At 40.1% G+C, this 23,670-nt stretch overlaps 1 protein-coding gene and 1 long non-coding RNA gene across 2 annotated transcripts in view; one reads left to right on the top strand and one right to left on the bottom strand.

The window, feature by feature from the left end:
• The window catches only part of LOC139747342 (spondin-1-like), a 384,149-nt gene that overhangs the window by 349,280 nt on the left and 11,199 nt on the right, over positions 1-23,670 (top strand). Inside the window, exons 15-16 of the mRNA XM_071659540.1 lie at positions 6,469-6,607; positions 9,534-9,609. Of these exons, the coding sequence (XP_071515641.1) occupies positions 6,469-6,607; positions 9,534-9,609 (215 nt within the window). The remainder of the gene's footprint in view (positions 1-6,468; positions 6,608-9,533; positions 9,610-23,670) is intronic.
• The window catches only part of LOC139747348 (uncharacterized), a 43,837-nt gene that overhangs the window by 12,526 nt on the left and 7,641 nt on the right, over positions 1-23,670 (bottom strand). The window contains exons 2-3 of the long non-coding RNA XR_011712380.1: positions 20,230-20,295; positions 6,486-6,567 (exon numbers count right to left, since the gene is read on the bottom strand). This is a non-coding gene — a long non-coding RNA (uncharacterized lncRNA). The remainder of the gene's footprint in view (positions 1-6,485; positions 6,568-20,229; positions 20,296-23,670) is intronic.

The raw sequence follows: 23,670 nt of genomic DNA on the forward strand, positions 1-23,670 counted from the left end.
GTATGAATTATGTACATGTGTATATATGTATATGTCTGTGTGTGTGAATGTACACGTTGAGATGTATAGGTATGTATATGTGCTGTGCGTGGACGTGTATGTGGGTGGGTTGGGCCATTCTTTTGTCTGTTTCCTTGCGCTACCTCGCAAACGCGGGAGACCGTCAAAGTATAATAAATGATATTATATATATATATATATATATATATATATATATATATATATATATATATATATATATATATATATATATATATATTATCCCTGGGGATAGGGGAGAAAGAATACTTCCCACGTATTCCCTGCGTGTCGTAGAAGGCGACTAAAAGGGAAGGGAGTGGGGGGCTGGAAATCCTCCCCTCTCGTTTTTTTTTTTAATTTTCCAAAAGAAGGAACAGAGAAGGGGGCTAGGTGAGGTTATTCCCTCAAGGGCCCAGTCCTCTGTTCTTGACGCTACCTCGCTACGCGGGAAATGGCGAATAGTATAAAAAAAAAAATATATATATATATATATGGCGAATAGTTTGAAAGAAAGAAAAAGAAAGATATATATATATATATATATATGATAGAGTTGATAGAGATGCTCTGTGGAAGGTATTAAGAATATATGGTGTGGGAGGCAAGTTGTTAGAAGCAGTGAAAAGTTTTTATCGAGGATGTAAGGCATGTGTACGTGTAGGAAGAGAGGAAAGTGATTGGTTCTCAGTGAATGTAGGATTGCGGCAGGGGTGTGTGATGTCTCCATGGTTGTTTAATTTGTTTATGGATGGGGTTGTAAGGGAGGTAAATGCAAGAGTCCTGGAAAGAGGGGCAAGTATGAAGTCTGTTGGGGATGAGAGAGCTTGGGAAGTGAGTCAGTTGTTGTTCGCTGATGATACAGCGCTGGTGGCTGATTCATGTGAGAAACTGCAGAAGCTGGTGACTGAGTTTGGTAAAGTGTGTGGAAGAAGAAAGTTGAGAGTAAATGTGAATAAGAGCAAGGTTATTAGGTACAGTAGGGGTGAGGGTCAAGTCAATTGGGAGGTGAGTTTGAATGGAGAAAAACTGGAGGAAGTGAAGTGTTTTAGATATCTGGGAGTGGATCTGTCAGCGGATGGAACCATGGAAGCGGAAGTGGATCATAGGGTGGGGGAGGGGGCGAAAATTTTGGGAGCCTTGAAAAATGTGTGGAAGTCGAGAACATTATCTCGGAAAGCAAAAATGGGTATGTTTGAGGGAATAGTGGTTCCAACAATGTTGTATGGTTGCGAGGCGTGGGCTATGGATAGAGATGTGCGCAGGAGGATGGATGTGCTGGAAATGAGATGTTTGAGGACAATGTGTGGTGTGAGGTGGTTTGATCGAGTAAGTAACGTAAGGGTAAGAGAGATGTGTGGAAATAAAAAGAGCGTGGTTGAGAGAGCAGAAGAGGGTGTTTTGAAATGGTTTGGGCACATGGAGAGAATGAGTGAGGAGAGATTGACCAAGAGGATATATGTGTCGGAGGTGGAGGGAACGAGGAGAAGAGGGAGACCAAATTGGAGGTGGAAAGATGGAGTGAAAAAGATTTTGTGTGATCGGGGCCTGAACATGCAGGAGGGTGAAAGGAGGGCAAGAAATAGAGTGAATTGGTGTCATGTGGTATACAGGGGTTGACGTGCTGTCAGTGGATTGAAGCAAGGCATGTGAAGCGTCTGGGGTAAACCATGGAAAGCTGTGTAGGTATGTATATTTGCGTGTGTGGACGTGTGTATGTACATGTGTATGGGGGGGGGGGGGCCATTTCTTTCGTCTGTTTCCTTGCGCTACCTCGCAAACGCGGGAGACAGCGACAAAGTATAAAAAAAAAAAAAAAAAAAAAATATATATATATATATATATATATATTTTTTTTTTTTTTTTTTTTTTTTTTATACTTTGTCGCTGTCTCCCGCGTTTGCGAGGTAGCGCAAGGAAACAGACGAAAGAAATGGCCCAACCCCCCCCCCCCCCCATACACATGTACATACACACGTCCACACACGCAAATATACATACCTACACAGCTTTCCATGGTTTACCCCAGACGCTTCACATGCCTTGCTTCAATCCACTGACAGCACGTCAACCCCTGTATACCACATGACTCCAATTCACTCTACCTCTTGCCCTCCTTTCACCCTCCTGCATGTTCAGGCCCCGATCACACAAAATCTTTTTCACTCCATCTTTCCACCTCCAATTTGGTCTCCCTCTTCTCCTCGTTCCCTCCACCTCCGACACATATATCCTCTTGGTCAATCTCTCCTCACTCATTCTCTCCATGTGCCCAAACCATTTCAAAACACCCTCTTCTGCTCTCTCGACCACGCTCTTTTTATTTCCACACATCTCTCTTACCCTTACGTTACTTACTCGATCAAACCACCTCACACCACACATTGTCCTCAAACATCTCATTTCCAGCACATCCATCCTCCTGCGCACATCTCTATCCATAGCCCACGCCTCGCAACCATACAGCATTGTTGGAACCACTATTCCCTCAAACATACCCATTTTTGCTTTCCGAGATAATGTTCTCGACTTCCACACATTTTTCAAGGCTCCCAAAATTTTCGCCCCCTCCCCCACCCTATGATCCACTTCCGCTTCCATGGTTCCATCCGCTGACAGATCCACTCCCAGATATCTAAAACACTTCACTTCCTCCAGTTTTTCTCCATTCAAACTCACCTCCCAATTGACTTGACCCTCACCCCTACTGTACCTAATAACCTTGCTCTTATTCACATTTACTCTCAACTTTCTTCTTCCACACACTTTACCAAACTCAGTCACCAGCTTCTGCAGTTTCTCACATGAATCAGCCACCAGCGCTGTATCATCAGCGAACAACAATTGACTCACTTCCCAAGCTCTCTCATCCCCAACAGACTTCATACTTGCCCCTCTTTCCAGGACTCTTGCATTTACCTCCTTTACAACCCCATCCATAAACAAATTAAACAACCATGGAGACATCACACACCCCTGCCGCAAACCTACATTCACTGAGAACCAATCACTTTCCTCTCTTCCTACACGTACACATGCCTTACATCCTCGATAAAAACTTTTCACTGCTTCTAACAACTTGCCTCCCACCCCATATATTCTTAATACCTTCCACAGAGCATCTCTATCAACTCTATCATATGCCTTCTCCAGATCCATAAATGCTACATACAAATCCATTTGCTTTTCTAAGTACTTCTCACATACATTCTTCAAAGCAAACACCTGATCCACACATCCTCTACCACTTCTGAAACCGCACTGCTCTTCCCCAATCTGATGCTCTGTACATGCCTTCACCCTCTCAATCAATACCCTCCCATATAATTTACCAGGAATACTCAACAAACTTATACCTCTGTAATTTGAGCACTCACTCTTTTCCCCTTTGCCTTTGTACAATGGCACTATGCACGCATTCCGCCAATCCTCAGGCACCTCACCATGAGTCATACATACATTAAATAACCTTACCAACCAGTCAACAATACAGTCACCCCCTTTCTTAATAAATTCCACTGCAATACCATCCAAACCTGCTGCCTTGCCGGCTTTCATCTTCCGCAAAGCTTTTACTACCTCTTCTCTGTTTACCAAATCATTTTCCCTAACCCTCTCACTTTGTACACCACCTCGACCAAAACACCCTATATATATATATATATATATATATATATATATATATATATTTTCTTTCATACTATTTGCCATTTCCCGCATTAGCGAGGTAGTGTTAAGAACAGAGGACTGGGCCTTGGAGGGAATATCCTCACGTGGCCCCCTTCTCAATATATACATATTATTTTTGTTATATTTTATTATACTTTGTCGCTGTCTCCCGTGTTAGAGAGGTAGCTTAAGGAAATAGACGAAAGAATGGCCCAATCCACCCACATACACATGTATATACATACACATCCACACAAGCACACATACAGACCTGTACATTTCCAACGTATACATATATATACACATACACAGACATATACATATATACATATGTAAATAATTCATTCTCGTCACCACCCCGCCACACATGAAATGACACCCCCCCTCCCCCCACACGCACGCGAGGTAACGCTAGGAAAAGACAACAAAGGCCTCATTCGCTCACACTCAGTCTTTCTAGCTGTCGTGTATAATGCATCAAAACCACAGCTCCCTTTCCACATCCAGGTCCTGCAAAACTTTCCATGGTTTACCCCAGACACTTCACATGCCCTGGTTCTATCCACTGACAGCACGTTGACCCTGGTGTACCACATCGTTCCAATTTATTATATTCCTTGCATACCTTTCACCCTCCTGTGTATTCAGGCCCCGACTGCTCAAAATCTTTTTCACTCCATCCTTCCACCTCCAATTTGGTCTCCCACATCTCGTTCCTTCCACCTCTGATACATATATCCTCTTTGTCAATCTTTCCTCACTCATTCTCTCCATGTGACCAAACTATTTCAATACATCCTCTTCTGCTCTCTCAACCACACTCTTTTTATTACTACACATCTCTTTTACCCTTTCATTACTTACTCGATCAAACCACCTCACACAGTATCTTGTCCTCAAACATCTCATTTCCAACACATCCACCCTCTGCACAACCCTATCTATAACCCATGCCTTGCAACCATATAGCATTGTTGGAACCACTATTCCTTCAAACATACCCATTTTTGCTTTCCGAGAAAATGTTCTTGTCTAACACATTTTTTAACACTCCCAGAACTTTCGCCCCCTCCCCCACACTATGACTCACTTCTGCTTCCATGGTTCCAATCTCTGCCAAATCCACTCCCAGATATCTAAAACACTTCACTTCCTCCAGCTTTCCTCCATTCAAACTTACCTCCCAATTGACTTGTCCCTCAACCACACTGTACCTAATAATCTTGCTCTTATTCACATTTACTCTCAGCTTTTTTCTTTCACACTATCAAACTCAGTCACTGGCTTCTGCAGTTTCTCACCCGAATCAGCCACCAGCACTGTATCATCACCGAACAACAACTGACTCACTTCCCAAGCTCTCTCATGCATAACAGACTGCATGCTTGCCCCTCTCTCCAAAACTTGCATTCACCTCCCTAACAACCCTATCCATAAACAAATTAAACAACCATGGATACTTCACACACCCCCGCCACAAACCGACATTCACTGAGAATCAATCACTTTCCTCTTCGTACTCGTACACATGCCTTACATCCTCGATAAAAATTTTTCACTGCTTCTAGCAGTTGCCTTCTACACCATATATTCTTAATACCTTCAACAGAGCATCTCTGTCAACTCTATCATATGCCTTCTCTAGATCCATAAGTGCTACATACAAATCCATTTGTTTTTCTAAGTATTTCTCACATACATTCTTCAAACACCTGATCCACACGTCCTCTACCACCTCAGAAACCACACTGTTCTTCCCCAATCTGATGCTCTGTACATGCCTTCACCCTCTCAATCAATACCCTCCCATAGAATTTACCAGGAATACTCAACAAACATACTTCTGTAATTTGAGCACTCACTTTTATCCCCTTTGCCTTTATACAATGGCACTATTTATGCATTCCACCAATCCTAAGGCACCTCACCATGAGCCATACATACATTGAATATTCTCACCAACCAGTCAACAACACGGTCACCCCCATTTTTAATAAATTCTACAGCAATACCATCCAAACCCACTGCCTTACCAGCTTTCACTACCTCTTCTATGTTTACCAAATCATTCTCCTTGACCCTCTCACTTTGCAAACCACCTCGACAAAAACACCCTATATCTGCCACTCTATCATCGAACACATTCAACAAATCTTCAAAATACTCACTCCATTCCCTTCTCACATCACTACTACTTGTTATTACCTCCCCATTAGCCCCCTTCACCGATGTTCCCATTTGTTCTCTTGTCTTATGCGCTTTATTTACTTATATGGAGAAATATCAACAGGGTAAGTTATACCATTAATTTCTTCAGTCCACAGTCAGGTTCCCTTAGTAATATAATGACATGTTTTCCAGCAAAATCTATACATGGGCAACTGCTGAGCCCCAGAGTTCCCGGACTAAAAACGTTAAAACTAGTAGAAAATGTGGATTAATACTTAAATAACATGGACATTTTCAAGATACTTTATTTACAAAACTGAACAGTGCTACCATAGAAAAATATACAGATTTGGAGTACTTGACAGATTATTTCACATTAAATGGTGTTTGGAAGAATTGTCACATAATAATCACTTGAACAGATCCCTTAAGAATTATAAATCTCAGGGTGTATTCAAAGAGTTATAGCTCTTATTCTTTATGGCATGTTAGCTTACATAAAAATACAGAGTACTTTTCGAGATCTCTGCTGTAGGTTGTCACAAATAAAATGTTGGTGAACCAGTCTAAGGGTCAAATTAAGTAAATCAGGATAAACCTTCACTCCCCCAGTACTGGTGAGAACATACCTGGCTTGGAAGTGTGGAACCAAGTGGGGAGGGTTGACTGCATGGTAACGCCTTGGTCGGAGTGGAGCCCATGTTCTATCACCTGTGGTAAAGGACAAAAATTGAGACGCCGCATGATCAAGGTCAGGCTAGTGCTTATGCTTGATGTTATGGCCACTGAGTCTGTATTATATTTATTAACCTAGGTTTTACTTATATCTAGTCTGTGTTTTAGTATTTGCATGTGTGTGTAATTACTTATTTGTCCTGTACAGGAGGGAGTTTAATGTTTTTGAGACACCATCTCTTGAAACATCTCAACTATCATTCAAATTTTATTTCATTCATCTACCACTCATATAATATAAAAGTACTTTACATACTTTCTAACAAGTTGTTTCTTCAGTTTCATGTTATCTCATGTTATGTAGTTGTTCTGTCCTAACATTTATCAAAGAAATTTTCACTTTGTCATAAGTGTGGTTTAAACATACAATGGATGTGGCCAGGCCACCCCTTACTCTTCTCTTATCCATGGTGGTAAATTTTAGGCCTCATATTTCTGTGTAACACAGCTTACTTAATGCGTGTGTGTATATGTCCTTAATGTGTAATTTAGTCTTTGTGTATTGTGATCTCAGTGAATCTGTGTTCAGGTTTACCAGTCACTGTCATGGCCTTTGAATCTATAAAATGTTTGCAAGTCATGGTTGTGGCCTTTGCGAGTTTGTATTCTCTGAATCTGTACTTCAGCCTTTGTCTGAATATGTACGTACACTAAGAACTTGTCTTCATAACTTTCACTGTCCATTAGAATATGAATCTTCCATTTTGTTAATTATAATCTTTCACAAAGGAATGCATGTCTCATATCCCCTGGCACTATCCTGTCTTCATTGATTATTTGTTCTGGTTCATTGCACTTCTTAGGAGCACCTGTACCAAAAGCTATCAACAGCACTATACAGATCTCTTCCTTTTACTCCTCCTCTTATGAACAATTTAAATAGGTCATCCATCACTGCAACAGGAAACAATCAGTCCTAATTAAGCAGGACCCCCTTTTATCATCTCTCTACCTCCTAGCTACACAGATTAGGTCATATTTCATATTAGTATGGATTTATATGTAGCATTTATGGATCTGGAGAAGGCATATGATAGACTTGATAGAGATGCTCTGTGGAAGGTATTAAGAATATATGGTGTGGGAGGCAAGTTGTTAGAAGCAGTGAAAAGTTTTTATCAAGGATGTAAGGCATGTGTACGTGTAGGAAGAGAGGAAAGTGATTGGTTCTCAGTGAATGTAGGTTTGCGGCAGGGGTCTGTGATGTCTCCATCGTTGTTTAATTTGTTTATGGATGGGGTTGTTAGGGAGGTGAATGCAAGAGTTTTGGAAAGAGGGGCAAGTATGAAGTCTGTTGTGGATGAGAGAGCTTGGGAAGTGAGTCAGTTGTTGTTCGCTGATGATACAGCGTTGGTGGTCGCTGATGATACAGCGTTGGTGGCTGATTCATGTGAGAAACTGCAGAGGCTGGTGACTGAGTTTGGTAAAGTGTGTGAAAGAAGAAAGTTAAGAGTAAATGTGAATAAGAGCAAGGTTATTAGGTACAGTAGGGTTGAGGGTCAAGTCAACTGGGAGGTTAGTTTGAATGGAGAAAAACTGGAGGAAGTAAAGTGTTTTAGATGTCTGGGAGTGGATCTGGCAGCGGATGGAACCATGGAAGCGGAAGTGAATCATAGGGTGGGGGAGGGGGCGAAAATCCTGGGAGCCTTGAAGAATGTGTGGAAGTCGAGAACATTATCTCGGAAAGCTAAAATGGGTATGTTTGAAGGAATAGTGGTTCCAACAATGTTGTATGGTTGCGAGGCGTGGGCTATGGATAGAGTTGTGCGCAGGAGGGTGGATGTGCTGGAAATGAGATGTTTGAGGACAATGTGTGGTGTGAGGTGGTTTGATCGAGTAAGTAATGTAAGGGTAAGAGAGATGTGTGGAAATAAAAAGAGCGTGGTTGAGAGAGCAGAAGAGGGTGTTTTGAAATGGTTTGGGCACATGGAGAGAATGAGTGAGGAAAGATTGACCAAGAGGATATATGTCGGAGGTGGAGGGAACGAGAAGTGGGAGACCAAATTGGAGGTGGAAAGATGGAGTGAAAAAGATTTTGTGTGATCGGGGCCTGAACATGCAGGAGGGTGAAAGGAGGGCAAGGAATAGAGTGAATTGGATCGATGTGGTATACTGGGGTTGACGTGTTGTCAGTGGATTGAATCAGGGCATGTGAAGCGTTTGGGGTAAACCATGGAAAGTTGTGTGGGGCCTGGATTGTCTTTTCCTAGTGCTACCTCGCACACATGAGGGGGGAGGGGGATGGTATTCCATGTGTGGTGAGGTGGCGATGGGAGTGAATGGGGGCAGACATTGTGAATTGTGTGCATGGATATATATGTATGTGTCTGTGTATGTATATATATGTGTACATTGAGATGTATAGGTATGTATATTTGTGTGTGTGGACGTGTGTGTGTGTATACATTGTGTATGGGGGTGGGTTGGGCCATTTCTTTCGTGTGTTTCCTTGTGCTACCTCGCAAACGCGGGAGACAGCGACAAAGCAAAATAAAAAAAAAAAAAATGTTTCTACTACAAAAACACTTAATCTCTTTTTCTTGATTTAGCCTTGAATGCCAGCCACTTTCCTTCTGCTATCAGATCAATTATAGTCCTTCTAAGCATTTCATGAGCTGGTGGCAGGGCAATTTTGCTGTAGTCTTCTCTGATGTTTCCTGTTTCTTCCCTCTTGCCTTCTGACTATGCTCTGTATTTCTATCTTGCTCCTGATTTGGCCTTCCATGTTTTGATTCCTTTAGCCTTCTGTGGTGGTCTTTATTTTCTTGCCTCACTGAAATTCTGATGCCATCTCTGTGAACCTGTCACAGGTTTAATGTTCATATCTCTGCTTTCCCCTTCCTCTCTTTGCTGTTTGCTCCCTTTCTTTACACTGTATCGGTACATCTTTAAAACTTTCTTATCATATTCCAAAAGCAATCTAACAGTTTTCTATCTACCAGGTCCAGGCACAGCATGGTGGAAAGAGGTGCCCAAAGAAGCTAGTGAGGAGGAGGAAGTGCCGAAAACCCAAGTGTAGTAAGTAATGCGTGCACAGCCAGTCCTTCATGAGGTCTTGCACGACGTCTTGTAAGGTATCTTGTGTCTCCCTCTTGGCCACACACACACTCATCCATCATCCATCTGCCAGCTCCAGCCCCTTCTCAAGGGATCCACGACTCTCCCAAGAACGGCACGAATTCTTCCAGATCGTGCTAAGAGAACAAGCATGACATTTGGATCTAGAGTGTCAGACCCTGAATGTGTCTAAAGGGTGTACATCGAAGCGTCAGAAGAATGGGGAATATTCAGGGCATACTCTTTCCTGTGCAGACTGAAAGGAAACAAATCCTTTGACATTTTTAGTTATGGAAGGGAATCGACGCATCTCTGTACACCAGCCAGTCAGCCCAGGAAGTAGTATTACAGTTGTGTGTGTGGGCCTGACAGACATAGACTATGCATGCAGTTTACAATTATCTTGTAATATCTCAACATATATAATTTAGTACTTAGGAACTGATATGCATGTTTGAAGCTGCGTTCCTGCATGGCATTGTTTAGAGGATTATTTGTACAGTACCTGATGAAGGTAAATAGGTGCATGGTTTTTACTTACCTCTAAAGGGAAAGCTAATGAAGAGGTGATAGTCGTGTTGTCCTACCAACATACAGGAAGGGGAACTTATTATACATAGTTGGAAAAACACCATTGCAAGAGCTACTATATCGTATTTAAATGTTTTAAATATGAATAATGTCTCATTTCTAGAGTTGACAAACAAAGCAGTAGCATATGTGCTGATTTTATTTATAGGAAAGTATTCTTAATTTTGATTATTCTGAAGAATGTCATAATCCTCTGTTTGGACAATATAAAAGTCATTCACTTTCAAATATACTTAGCCTTAATAGGGGCAAGATAATGTTTATTTAGTTAACATGCCAGTAATAATGATTTACCTAGCTCAGATGAGTTAAGAGAATCCTTTGCCAGAGTTTTGACATGTAGTTAAATTACATTAATGGTATAGCATGCAATATTCTGAGTATTATGTGAAGAATATTTGGGTGTAGAACAGATGAAGGCTTCTCCAATATATGTTTGTAAGTACAAATACTTGTGATGCTGGATTACTTAGGGTGAAGCAGTTTACAAAGGTTAACAAAAACCGATTGATTTTAAGTTGGTGCAGTTGACCTTCATGAACTGTAATTTACAACTCTGAGGGATGGTCCACTTTGCAACATTTCTCTTTAATTGAAATTAAAGATTTCCTCAGATAAAGTATAGATAATATTAAATTTCCATTAATTATATTACCCATTCTGACATCAGGGAAAGATTCATTATTTGACAGTTTATGAATCACAGATTTGCATTCACAAGAGTGTAATGTCAGTATTTGAGTTACTGAATAGTTGATTTCCAACAATTTCAAGATTTTAAAGGCTATTGGTAATAAAACAAGGATGCTGAAAGTTTTTATCATCACATCTACATATAAAATATTAAAGCAAAATTATAGTAAGCTTTGTAATCTGCACAGCTGATCCTAAATACACATCATAGTTTATGATGTAAAAAAGCAGCACCAGAATAATATCGTTTGTAATCAACTAGGCTCAACTATTAACTTTTTATTTGTTCTAGTGTTTTGTAGTTGCTAGGGAAAGTCTTAGTTCAAGTAAAATTTAACTTTAATTATGGGATAAGTTGGAAAGCTTGCTAACAACAATATTTAACCACTGGAGGATATTTGCTCTAGTCTAAGAAAATAAAAGGTTTCCTTCAGTCAGAGCTCTGAATTTTAAAATATAACCTTGTTCTTTGTATGGTTAAATGGGCCATTTAATAGGAAGCCCTTTAAGTACTGCCAGGATTAAGCATTAATTCTGAAGGCTTATATTAAGTCCATAATTCTGGCAATACTTGAAGGTCAAACCCTAAGCATGAATGCTGGTGCAGCCTTTAAAGTTACAAAAAGGAATACTCCAAGAACGAAACCTTGGAACACCTGACTTAGGGTGTACGAGATTCAAAAGGAACACCAGAGACTATAAACAAACTCGCAGATGTGTAACCCAGAGGTCATGTTGACGTCTGAGGTTCTTCTTGGATACCTTTACCTAAATTTGACTCAAAAATATAGTTCAAGAGGTACTAGCAAAACTTATGACTGTTTTCCTGTGTGTGCAGTATTGTAGTTTAGATTGTTGTGGGTTATGTGAATAATATAAAAAATTTTCCCATTTACTTTTTTGTGTGTCTGATGCTTATGCTTGAAGTACAGCAAATTCCTTGGTTCTCTAAGCCTGGCCAATTTAAATTTATGATTTTATTAGCTTGTTCTTAAGTATTTGTTCATGAAGCTTATTATTAGCAATAAAGAGTTATTTTAATTTGAAGTTTGTCTCGTACCCTCCTAATGCCTTGATCTTTGTGCTTGAAAGCATCTTGTTGCAATGTTTAGAATTTGATTAAATAAATTTGAAAAAAAACCTTAAAATATATTTTGAATTATGAATGCCATTATTGTATGCAAAAAATAGTTACTATCAATCTACATCTTTGATGCCTGTTCCAACTGGAACTCCCTCAGGGGGGTGGCCATGCAATAGTCTCCATAACTAGTGAACTCCATTGCTGCTGCTTAGCCTTTAGTGTCTCACCCTTACAGGCTACTGGCAGGGGGCAACTCTAGCGCAGTGTTTGCAGAGGCTCCTCCCTAATGTTCCTACTGACTATTATGTAATTCTATTTTCTACCTACTGACTTACTTCTATCTTCTCCTATCTACTACAACTACAAAATGTTTCTACCTAATGCTCCTGTGTAAAAGTTCCTACCTGCTACTTCTATCTACCACTCCTACAATTTTGCTAAAAGGTAGGGCTAGCCCATAGTGCTAACTGCAGATAAATCTATAGCGTTACGAAGAATGAACTGAGTTAAGATTTGTTGTGTGTTATGTGTGAAAAGGAGAGATTGTATGTTTAGACAGAATGCCATTTTACATTTTACACTATTCTACCTAACAACTGAGATTTTCATGCAAGTCAACTCAAGGTATGCTTCATTTTCCTACTAAGAAATATTCATTGTTAAACTTAACATATAAAAATACAAACCTTTGCAACTCCCTCCCATCCAGAATAATACATGAGTTACACATATTAAATCCTAACTCTTATTCACACCTGAATGGGTCATATAACTCCAACGTCACTCTATTATTAATATAGAACTTACTGCACATAACTCCAACACACTCTGGTTGTATTACAGAACTTACTGCATCTTCTGTCAGATGTAGAGTCCAACCAAACCATTTCCTATACCTGCTACAAATATTATTATTAGATCGCAGGAGATAGCGACAAAGCAAAATAAATAAATAAATATTATTAGATATCAAATTGTAAGGTCTTCAGTATTTTTCCCTTCTGTATTCTTTAATTAAAAACTGAAAATCCTCCTCTCCAGTTTTTACTTTTATAGAAGGGACAGAGAAGGGGGCCAAGTAAGGATTTTCCCTCTTAGGCTCAGTCCTCTGTTCTTAATGCTATCTCGCTGACGTGGGAAATGGCAAAAGAACACTTCCCACATATTCCCTGTGTGTCGTAAAAGGTGACTAAAACGGGAAGGAGCGAGGGCTGGAAATCCTCCCCTTCTGGTTTTCTTGATTTACCAAAAGAAGGAACAAAGAAGGGGACCAAGCGAGGATACCCCCTTTTAAGGCTCAGTCCTCTGTTCTTAATGCTACCTCGCTTGTGTTGGAAATGGAGAATATGTACAAAATGGGAGAAAGAATACTTCCCACGTATTTCCTGTGTGTCATAGAAAGTGACTAAAAGGGGAGGGAGTGGGGTGCTGGAAATCCTCCCCTCATTTTTGATTTTCCAAAAGAAGGAACTGAGGAGGGGGGCCAAGTGAGGATATTCGCTCAAAGGTTCAGTCCTCTGTTCTTATCGCTACCTTGCTAATACAGGAAATGGAGAATATGAAAAAATATATTTATTCATTTATATCAAACTGTCGCTGTCTCCCGCGTTAGCGAGGTAGCGCAAAGAAACAGATGAAAGAATGGCCCAACCCACCCACATACACATGTATATACATAAACGCCCACACAAACACACACATATACATACCTATGCATTTCAACGTATACATACATACACATACACAGATATATACATATATAAATATGTACATATTCATACTTGCGGCCTTCATCCAATTCCGTTTCCACCCTGCCACACGTGAAATAGCATACCCCCACAAGGTAGCGCTAGGAAAAGACAAATAAAGGCCTCATTCATTCACACTCAGTCTCCTGCTGTCATGTATAATGTGCCGAAACCACAGCTCCCTTCCATATCCAGGCCCCACAAAACTTTTCATGGTTTACCCCAGACGCTTCACATGTCCTGGTTCAATCCATTGACAGCACATCGACCCCGGCATACCACATCGTTCCAACTCACTCTATTCCTTGCACGCCTTTCACCCTCCTCTATGTTCAGGCCCCGATCACTCAAAATCTTTTTCACTCCATCCTTCCACTCCCAATTTATTCTCCCGCTTCTGCTCGTTCCTTCTACCTCTGACACACGTATCCTCTTTGTCGATCTTTCCTCACTCATTCTCTCCCTGTGACCAAACCATATCAAAACACCCTCCTCTGCTCTCTCAACCACACTCTTTTTATTACCACACATCCCTCTTACCCTTACATTACTTACTCGACTAAACCACCTCACACCACATACATTTCATTTATTAAAAAAGGGGATGACTGTGTTGTTGATTTTGGTTGGTGAGGATATTCAATGTATGTATGGTTCATGGTGAAGTGCCTGAGGATTTGCGGAATGCATGTATAGTGACACTGTACAAAGGCAAAGAGGATAAAGGTGAGTGTTCAAATTACAGTGGTATGAGTTTGTTGAGTATTAATGGGAAATTATATGGGAGGGTATTGGTCGAGAGGGTTAAAGCAAGTACAGTGCACCAGATTGGGGAAGAGCAGTGTGGTTTCAGAAGTGGTAGAGGATGTATGAATCAGGTGTTTGCTTTGAAGAATGTATGTGAGAAATACTAGAAAAGCAAATGACTTTGTATGTAGCATTTATGGATCTGAAGAAGGCACATGATAGAGATGCTCTGTGGAAGGTATTCAGAGTATATGGTGTGGAAGGCAAGTTGCTAGAAGCGGTGAACAGTTTTTATCAAAGATGTAAGGCATGTGTACGAGCAGTAGGAAGAAAGGAAAGTGAGTGGTTCCCAGTGAATGTTGGTTTGCGGCAGGGGTGTGTGATGTTTCCATGGCTGTTTAATTTGTTTATGGATGGGGTTGTTAGGGAGGTGAATGCAAGAGTTTTGGAGAGAGGGTGGCTGAGGGTGAGAAACTGCAGAAGTTGGTGACTGAGTTTGGTAAAGTGTGTAAAAGAAGAAAGCTGAGAGTAAATGTGAATAAGAGCAAGGTTATTAGGTTCAGTAGGGTTGAGGGACAAGTCAAATGGGAGGTAAGTTTGAATGGAGAAAAACTGGAGAAAGTGAAGTGTTTTAGATATCTGGGAGTGGATTTGGCAGCGGATGGAACCATAGAAGCGGAAGTGAGTCACAGGTTGGGGAGGGGGCAAAGGTTCTAGGAGCGTTGAAGAATGTGTGGAAGCCGAGAACATTATCTGAGAGCAAAAATGGGATGTTTGAATGGAATAGTGGTTCCAATAATGTTATATGGTTGTGGGGCATGGGCGATAGATAGGGTTGTGCGGAGGAGGGTGGATGTGTTGGAAATGAGATGTTTGAGGACAATGTGTGGTGTGAGGTGGTTTGATCGAGTAAGTAATGTAAGGGTAAGAGAGATGTGTGGTAATAAAAAGAGTGTGGCTGAGAGAGCAGAAGAGGGTGTAATGAAATGGTATGGTCACATGCAAAGAATGAAAGAGGAAAGATTGACAAAGAGGATATATGTGTCAGAGGTGGCGGGAACGAGAAGTGGGAGACCAAATTGGAGGTGGAAGGATGGAGTGAAAAAGATTTTGAGTGATCGGGGCCTGAACATAGAGGAGGATGATAGGTGTGCAAGGAAGAGAGTGAATTGGAATGATGTGGTATACTGGGGTCGACGTGCTGTCAATGGATTGAACCAGGGCATGTGAAGCGTCTGGGGTAAACCATGGAAGTTTTGTGGGGCCTGGATGTGGAAAGGGAGCTGTGGTTCCAGTGCATTACACATGACAGCTAGAGACTGAGTGTGAACGAATGTGGCCTTTGTTGTCTTTTCCTCACGCTACCTCGCATGCACGAGGGGGGAGGGGGTGTCATTTCATGTGTGGCAGGGTGGCGGCAAGAATGGATGAGGGCAGCATGCATGAATATGTACATGTGTATATATGTATATGTTTGTAAATGTATATGTATGTATATGTTGAAATGTATAGGTATGTATATATGCGTGTGTGGACGTGTATGTATATACATGTGTATGAGGGTGGGTTGGGCCATTCTTTCTTCTGTTTCCTAGCGCTACCTCGCTAAAGTAGGAGACAGCGTCAAAGTATAATAAATAAAATAAACATATTTATTTATTCATTTATCATACTTGATCACCATTTCCCACATCAGTGGAGTAGCGCAAGGAAATACATGAAAAATGGACCATCCACTCATATACACATATATATATATATAAATGTCCATGCACGCATAAATACATATATATACATATCAACAAACATACATATGCATACAGACATATGTATGTTATATAATCATACTTGCTTGCATTCATCCAACCCTGGCACTACCCTGCCCTACAGGAAACATCATCATTACCCCCTGCTTCAACAAGGTAGTGCCAGAAAAAAAAGACAACATTCGTTCACACTCAGTCTCTAGCTGTCATGTGTAATGCACCAAAACCACAGCTCCCTATCCACATCCATGCCCAGTCCCAACAGACCTTTCCATGGTTTACCTGACATTTCACATGCCCTGGTTCAGTCCGTTGATAGTGTTAATGGGATGGCCTTGATCTGAGCTTCAGCTGCCCATACCAACTCAGCTGATATAAAAAAAAAATCTTTTAATGATACTGAAATTTCAAGAGTCTAAACTTATGTTAGTTCATAAGGTGCTTGAAATAGGTGAATATTTTAGTAAAAAAGAAGGGCAATTTATCAGTGAATGACAACTAATGAAATATGTAAGTATTTGTATATAAAACAATCCATAAATGTGACTGATAAATTAGTACTAGCTACAATAAAAAATGAAGCCATTTTAAGATAATTCATGTATACAAAGGCAGATACCAAATTTGAATATCCAGTCTAAACATATCTAAAATTCAAAAAGCATCACATTCAAGAATCCTGCTAAAATGGCACTGGAGTTTTGAAAACAGGATTCCATGCTTTTTTGATTAATTTCTATGCTTTTTCCCTTGTTTTGCCCATACAATGGTATTCCACCTCAACACTTCATCTCCCTTGACATCACCAAACACTGCCTTACTAATTACCCTCGTTAGAGATAAGTGCAATCTATCCATATCTCTGATACTTATTCCCTCCTGAAACTCTCAAAGGGGTGGCCAAGGCAACAGAGTTTCCACAACTAGCAAACTCTAGCACCACTTCTTAGCTTTTGGTGCATCACCCTCAACACACCTGGCATACGGCAACTCTAGCAGAGCGCATGTATGGGCTCCTACCTATTGTTCCTACAGACTACATCTTTTGTCTTCATAGACTCCCAATTAGTGATGGGAGGTGCTGGAAAAGCTAACTACTGTGCATATCTTTTTTATTTTAGGGGGTGTCAGCAAGTGACCTACTCACTACATGTTGACAGTGAAGGAAGTTGTTAGTTGAATGAAGGAATGTATGGACACACCAAGAGGAGGACGGTAGATTAGAATGCCGATAGCATTGATAGAATCAAGTAGAGAGGTGGCAGTTAGACGATGGTTCGGATACATACTCACTTACACAGAAGACCCCCCAGCACTGTTCACCTTCCAGTGCGTCCTGTCGTATGGGAGTAGCAGACGAACTCTGCCAAGGTGCCCACTCCTCGCTACGACAACCCTTCCTCAGGAACTGGTACCTGCCTTTGTAGCTTCGGGAGAACAGCCCAGTCCCGCTCACCACAAGCGCACAAAGGGGAACCACCTCCAGCCCGATGGCTGACACCAGATGGACAAGGCAGGCCCGATTGTCAACCTGTGCTCTTGGACCACATCCTGTGAAAGGAGTGGGTCCAGGTTAGGGCTTTTACTTACTGAGCACACCTCTAGGTTCCAGTAAGTAAGCCCTAACCCTCTGAGAGCACTCACACTTTCTTGGCACCATGCCAATTTAATGTGGCAAATGTCACATGCTCGGTGCCTTTGCTGGTGAAATCCCTATGCCCTGAAGGGCTTACAGGGTGCCATAATAGCTGCACTTGTTTTGGTTTGCAGCTGAAAGTGCAAAATGGACTCCAGAGATTTGCTTATCGATTATAATAGCCTCTATGCCTTTAGAAGCCATGATGTCCGGCTTTCTAAAGGACCTCACAATCAGAATGTGAGGCTTACAGGACAATTCATACCTACTCTGCCTCAGCCGACCAGCCAAATAGGCACTGATGTCGTGCCTCATTACCCTCCCATCATGGGTATGTGGGCATACCTAATGCTCCTGCGTAATGTTCCAACCCAAAACTTCTACCTAATGCTCCAGCTTAGTGTTCCTACTGACGCCTACCTATTATTTCTACCTAAGGCTCCTGCCTAAATGTTCCCACCTACTACTTCTATCTACTGCTCCTACCACTTTGCCAAAAAGCAAGGCTAGTGCATAGTACTCACTGCAGGAAAATCTAGAGTTATGAAGAATAGCTGTGTGAGTTTAATGTTGTGTGTGACAAGGAGAGATTGTATATCTGAGAACAAATGCCAGTAGTACATGTGTGGGCGAGGCAGTAAGAAAAGATTGCCACCCAATACCATATTGGTGCTACTGGTAATCAAACTCCCTGTTCGATGGCTGCCTTACCAACTACTAACCACAGGGTTGTTATTTAGCAGTTAGAGACAAGTGCAAGGAAGAATTTTGGGTAAGTACTATTAACAAAAGAAAGTAAAACCCACACTGGAGAAATAGTGGAATTTATGTGGGAGCTTTATATTTTGGTCCAAACAACAGATCCCTCTTCAGGAGACAGGCATGAAATTCAATGTGAAAGAAAGTTGGCAACATCAGGAAAGGCCACATAACATGTTATATGGGTTGGGGTATGGTTCATACCTGACATAATCTTGGTGGTAACCAGGGTGATAAAGTCTGGAGTCCACTACCCTTAGGAGAGTTATGTGTCACCTTTGGCGTATTTTTAAGAGCCCTAAGAATATGCAACACACCACATTTGGAATAGAAATTGCACGTAATAAAATGCAAGCTCAAGAAGTTAGGATAACCAAACTGGTTCTGCCAGGCATATAAGGAACACCAGAGAAGCATTAGGTATATGAGACAAATCAGGAGTACTGTCAGGCATATGCAGTGAGAGGTATAGTATTTTGGGGAGTGTTTTCATCTCATGGGTTTTCAACACAAACATCAATTACTATGAACAAACAGCTAATATGGGAATCTTGAAATCTCCACAAAGGCTAACCAAAGTATGGGAATAAAATTTATGCTGTACTGTTTTGTAACAATATGTGGGATGTCACTACAAGCACTAATGGCTTTAGAGTTTGCAGAGAAAAGTGATTAAAGAATTTCTACAGTGTAAGTCCTAGATACAGTGAACAGAAAACAAAATACTACCATGACGTAGACATACTGGTTGCCATGACTGACTTAAAATACGATACAGATAATAAAATATTCAACTATCCTAATATAGATAAAACTTGTTAATAGATACTAAAGGATAGCAAAGGATGGTAATCACAAAGTTTATTACATCCCTTCTAGATAGTGTAATAAAGCATATACTTGGTTACAGTGACTGCAACTTTAAGCACGGCAGTGTCAATGAGCACAAGTGAGGAGTTACATATGACCAAAAAACTCAGCTTCTGTCTCTTTACTCACTTTCACAGTGGACACCAAAGTACAGATTGGAATAGTGCCTCAATCTACATTAAACTGTAGCTTTAAAAGAAAAAACTGTAGAATCTACATTCATTACTTGCTAATACCATCTTCCCTACAGGTGGTGGTCTCCAGAACCTATCACAATGGTAACCACAAAAAGGTGTTATCTTAGGTACCCTTCTTATCCCAACAGATATGATGAGCCTTGTGAGCTAAGCTGATGTTGCTAAACATTTTCTGTACTAAATCTCATGCTAGTATTCTAATGAAGGTCCTGGCATTTGGATCAATATAAAGAGAGCCTATCCTCTTTTATTTCTCCAGTGTAGTTTTATACCTATCTATCTATCAATGTAACATATTTTTGTAATACAATAACAACTCTGTTAATGTTTTATGTACTATATACATACAAAAAACATTCAAAAACTGGGAAATCTCGCGAGAAGTATTGGTACTGTATCTACATCAAATTTTGGACTCGAAATACTCACTGGTCATAGGGACTTCAGACTGGAGATCACCATGAAACAGTATCATAATGCAAGTACTTACATCAAGCAGTTAACCTTTTAGATAATCAGCAACAGGTCTTGGTAATGAATGACAGAAGAATTTTATCTGCAAGGAGAAAAGTCCTGTGAATATCCATGAAAATATCTGATTCTAAAAGGCTTGATCCCAAAATTTCTGTTTCTGCAAGACCTCTCCAATGTCTGATCTTACAATGACTGATTCAGAAAAAGGCCCAATTCTGGTACCTTGATTATAAAAAAATTTCTTTAGTAAAGATGTTTGTTTTGGATGTTTCCAACACTAAATCCCCAAACCATGTTACTTCTAATCTTAAAACATGTTAATATATTGCCTGATTTGAGAATTTTTAATCATGTAAGTTATCTCATTCCTAAACTTCATATTCAAATATAACTGTTTGCTTAGGACAACTACGACCTTTATTTTGCTAAAGATCAAACTATCAAAGTTAGGCATTTGATTACATATAGTGACATCAAACTTGCCAATGACAACACCCATTGCCTCAGGTCTTGCAAGATCAATTAGGTGAACTCATGCTGATTTCAGTATTTGTTGAAATATTATTAGTTTGCAATGCTACTGAAATCTATCCACTCTGCTGAGGTAACTGGTACAATACAATCAAAATAAATGTGATAAAAAAGTGTAGAACAATCTGACATAAATGAAGTCAAGAGAAAGTATTTGTCAAAATCCAAAATATATTCTTTTCACACTGATGATCCTGCCACCATTCTTGTACTAACTATCCCTTGCTTAGATTCATTTGGGAGAAACCTTGACATATGGATAAAATCAGCCCCAGTTAAGCCAAAAATCAATAATTATGTACTGCAGGTGGCATATGAAAGAATATCCTAATACTTCAAGCAAGACTTACGGTAACCACTTTGCATTATCCCTGCCATTTTGGCTAAATCTCACCGTAGGTACTCATACGTATGTAGGTCCTTGCAACTCAAATTTATAAACAAGACATTGTACTTTCTATCCACAAACTAATAACCTTAAACTCCAATCAAATACAGAATTATATAGTAATTATCACCCTTCCACCCACATACTCAGTATCTTAGTTTCACATACTGATTACTTTCCCAATCACATATCAACTACCTTCCAGTTCACAGAATTAATACCCTCATATTCACAGAACGACTATCTTCCCATTCACATAATACACTCATGAAGTGCACTGCATCATGTGAATGAAAAATTTTAGCATTAAGATGAGGTAATGAGTATTTATTTGTCAGTAAGGGTACACCTATAGGAAAAACTTGATGAAGAATAAGTTCTCAGAAAAAGTAATCATTGTTTATGTGCATAAGCACATAAACACAAGTGTAAAACTCTTTCACTGTAAAAAACATGTACACAATAGTAAAAAAAAAAATTACAACTGACAAGAACGTTTATGAGATGTGGGCCTATGAGAGCAGAAATCTCCTTGCCACCTCAGCTAATATAAGAAATATATATATTATCTTAAAAGAAAATAAGTAGTACAAAAACAAGGTGGCATTCAAAATCTAAAAGGTACAAAAGTGCTAGAAATGAGCAGAGGAAAATAAGGAAAGAAAAACAGACTAATTTTGAAAAATGATCATGATGGAGAAACACTAAAAACAAACCACAGAGGATGCTTAAGGTTTCACTTGGTGACTATCACCACTCAGTGGAGGTGAGTAACTGCAATATAAAGCCCACTTGAAAGTAAGTCAATAAGGAGCACACATGCAAAATTTGCAGCAAACTTCACTTACAAACAGTCTTGTTATTTCTGCCTAGGTAGGTTATATCAAATAGGAGGAAGGCACACACATACATAAGCAAAAGTACAATATATAATCTTTAATTGTACAGCCCCAGGACACCTTTTATGGAGCTCATACACCTCTGAGGCTGCACTGCATGCAGGAACAGGCCAAGATCAGCTCCTTTGTGGCAGGTGGGTCTTGATTTCATTCTGCCCACTGGTGGTGACATACCTCATCAAAGGTGACTTCTCATTGTGGGTGTTACTATTAGCAGGCAGAGACCAAGACCACCTTATGTGCATGTATACATGTTACCATTCTCACAGATCTGACCTGCCCAACAAACATTCAGTGACAAAGCATACACTAACTGTAACAACTCTAGGAACACTAAAGTAACTGCCCTCCCATTGCACTCTTAAACTACACTTTACCAGACATAAACCCATTCATCTGAAACTACACTCCCCATAAATCATAACTTACACTCTCATCTGCATTCTGGACATCACCCATTTCTCCAACCTTACAAACAATTATTCAAAATATCACAAGACCCCTTAAGCTTAAAATGTAACTTCCATGCTGAAGACACTGAAAACCTACTCTAAATGTCCAACAACTGCCTCAAACACACCTCAAAACTTTTTGACCTATGATCCCACCATGCAGTTTCTTGAGTACTGCAGGGGGTTCTCAAGACATGAAAGCAAGTAGAAGTATGAGTAAATTTAATACCTCAATCATTGAGTCATAGGACCCCATTCTTGGGGCTCCTGCAGCTTTCAAGGGTGCACTCCTTGGAAAAACTGCAAGAGGTCCCTCGATAAAACTGTTCTCCTTTTGTCCGATAATGATGATACATCCTTATCATAGGAAACTTTCCATACGTAGTGTAACCATCTACAAGAGGGGTCTGGTAACACACACACATACACATACACAGGACCCATTCTCCAGGGGTTCCAACAGCATCAGTAGCTTCAAAGCTGTGCTACCAATAGTAATAAAGATACAGTGGACTCATTGAGAAGATTATATTCTAATGATACAACCTCACTGAATAAGATTTTACACTGGGAGCATAACCACAAGCAGGTAAGAGTCCAGTAATGTTCACACACACACACACACACAAACACACACATATATATATTCATTTTCTTTCTTTATCTATCTATTATACTTTGTCGCTGTCTCCCGTGTTAGCGAGGTAGCGCAAGGAAACAGACGAAAGAATAGCCCAACCCACCCACATACACATGTATATACATACACATCCACACACGCACATATACATACCTATACATTTCAACATATATATATATATATATATATATATATATATATATATATATATATATATATAGGTTAGGGAAAATGATTTGGTAAACAGAGAAGAGGTAGTAAAAGCTTTGCGGAAGATGAAAGCCGGCAAGGCAGCAGGTTTGGATGGTATTGCAGTGGAATTTATTAAAAAAGGGGGTGACTGTATTGTTGACTGGTTGGTAAGGTTATTTAATGTATGTATGACTCATGGTGAGGTGCCTGAGGATTGGCGGAATGCGTGCATAGTGCCATTGTACAAAGGCAAAGGGGATAAGAGTGAGTGCTCAAATTACAGAGGTATAAGTTTGTTGAGTATTCCTGGTAAATTATATGGGAGGGTATTGATTGAAAGGGTGAAGGCATGTAC

Source organism: Panulirus ornatus, chromosome 5 (assembly GCF_036320965.1).
Source record: "Panulirus ornatus isolate Po-2019 chromosome 5, ASM3632096v1, whole genome shotgun sequence".
NCBI classification, from domain to species: domain Eukaryota; kingdom Metazoa; phylum Arthropoda; class Malacostraca; order Decapoda; family Palinuridae; genus Panulirus; species Panulirus ornatus.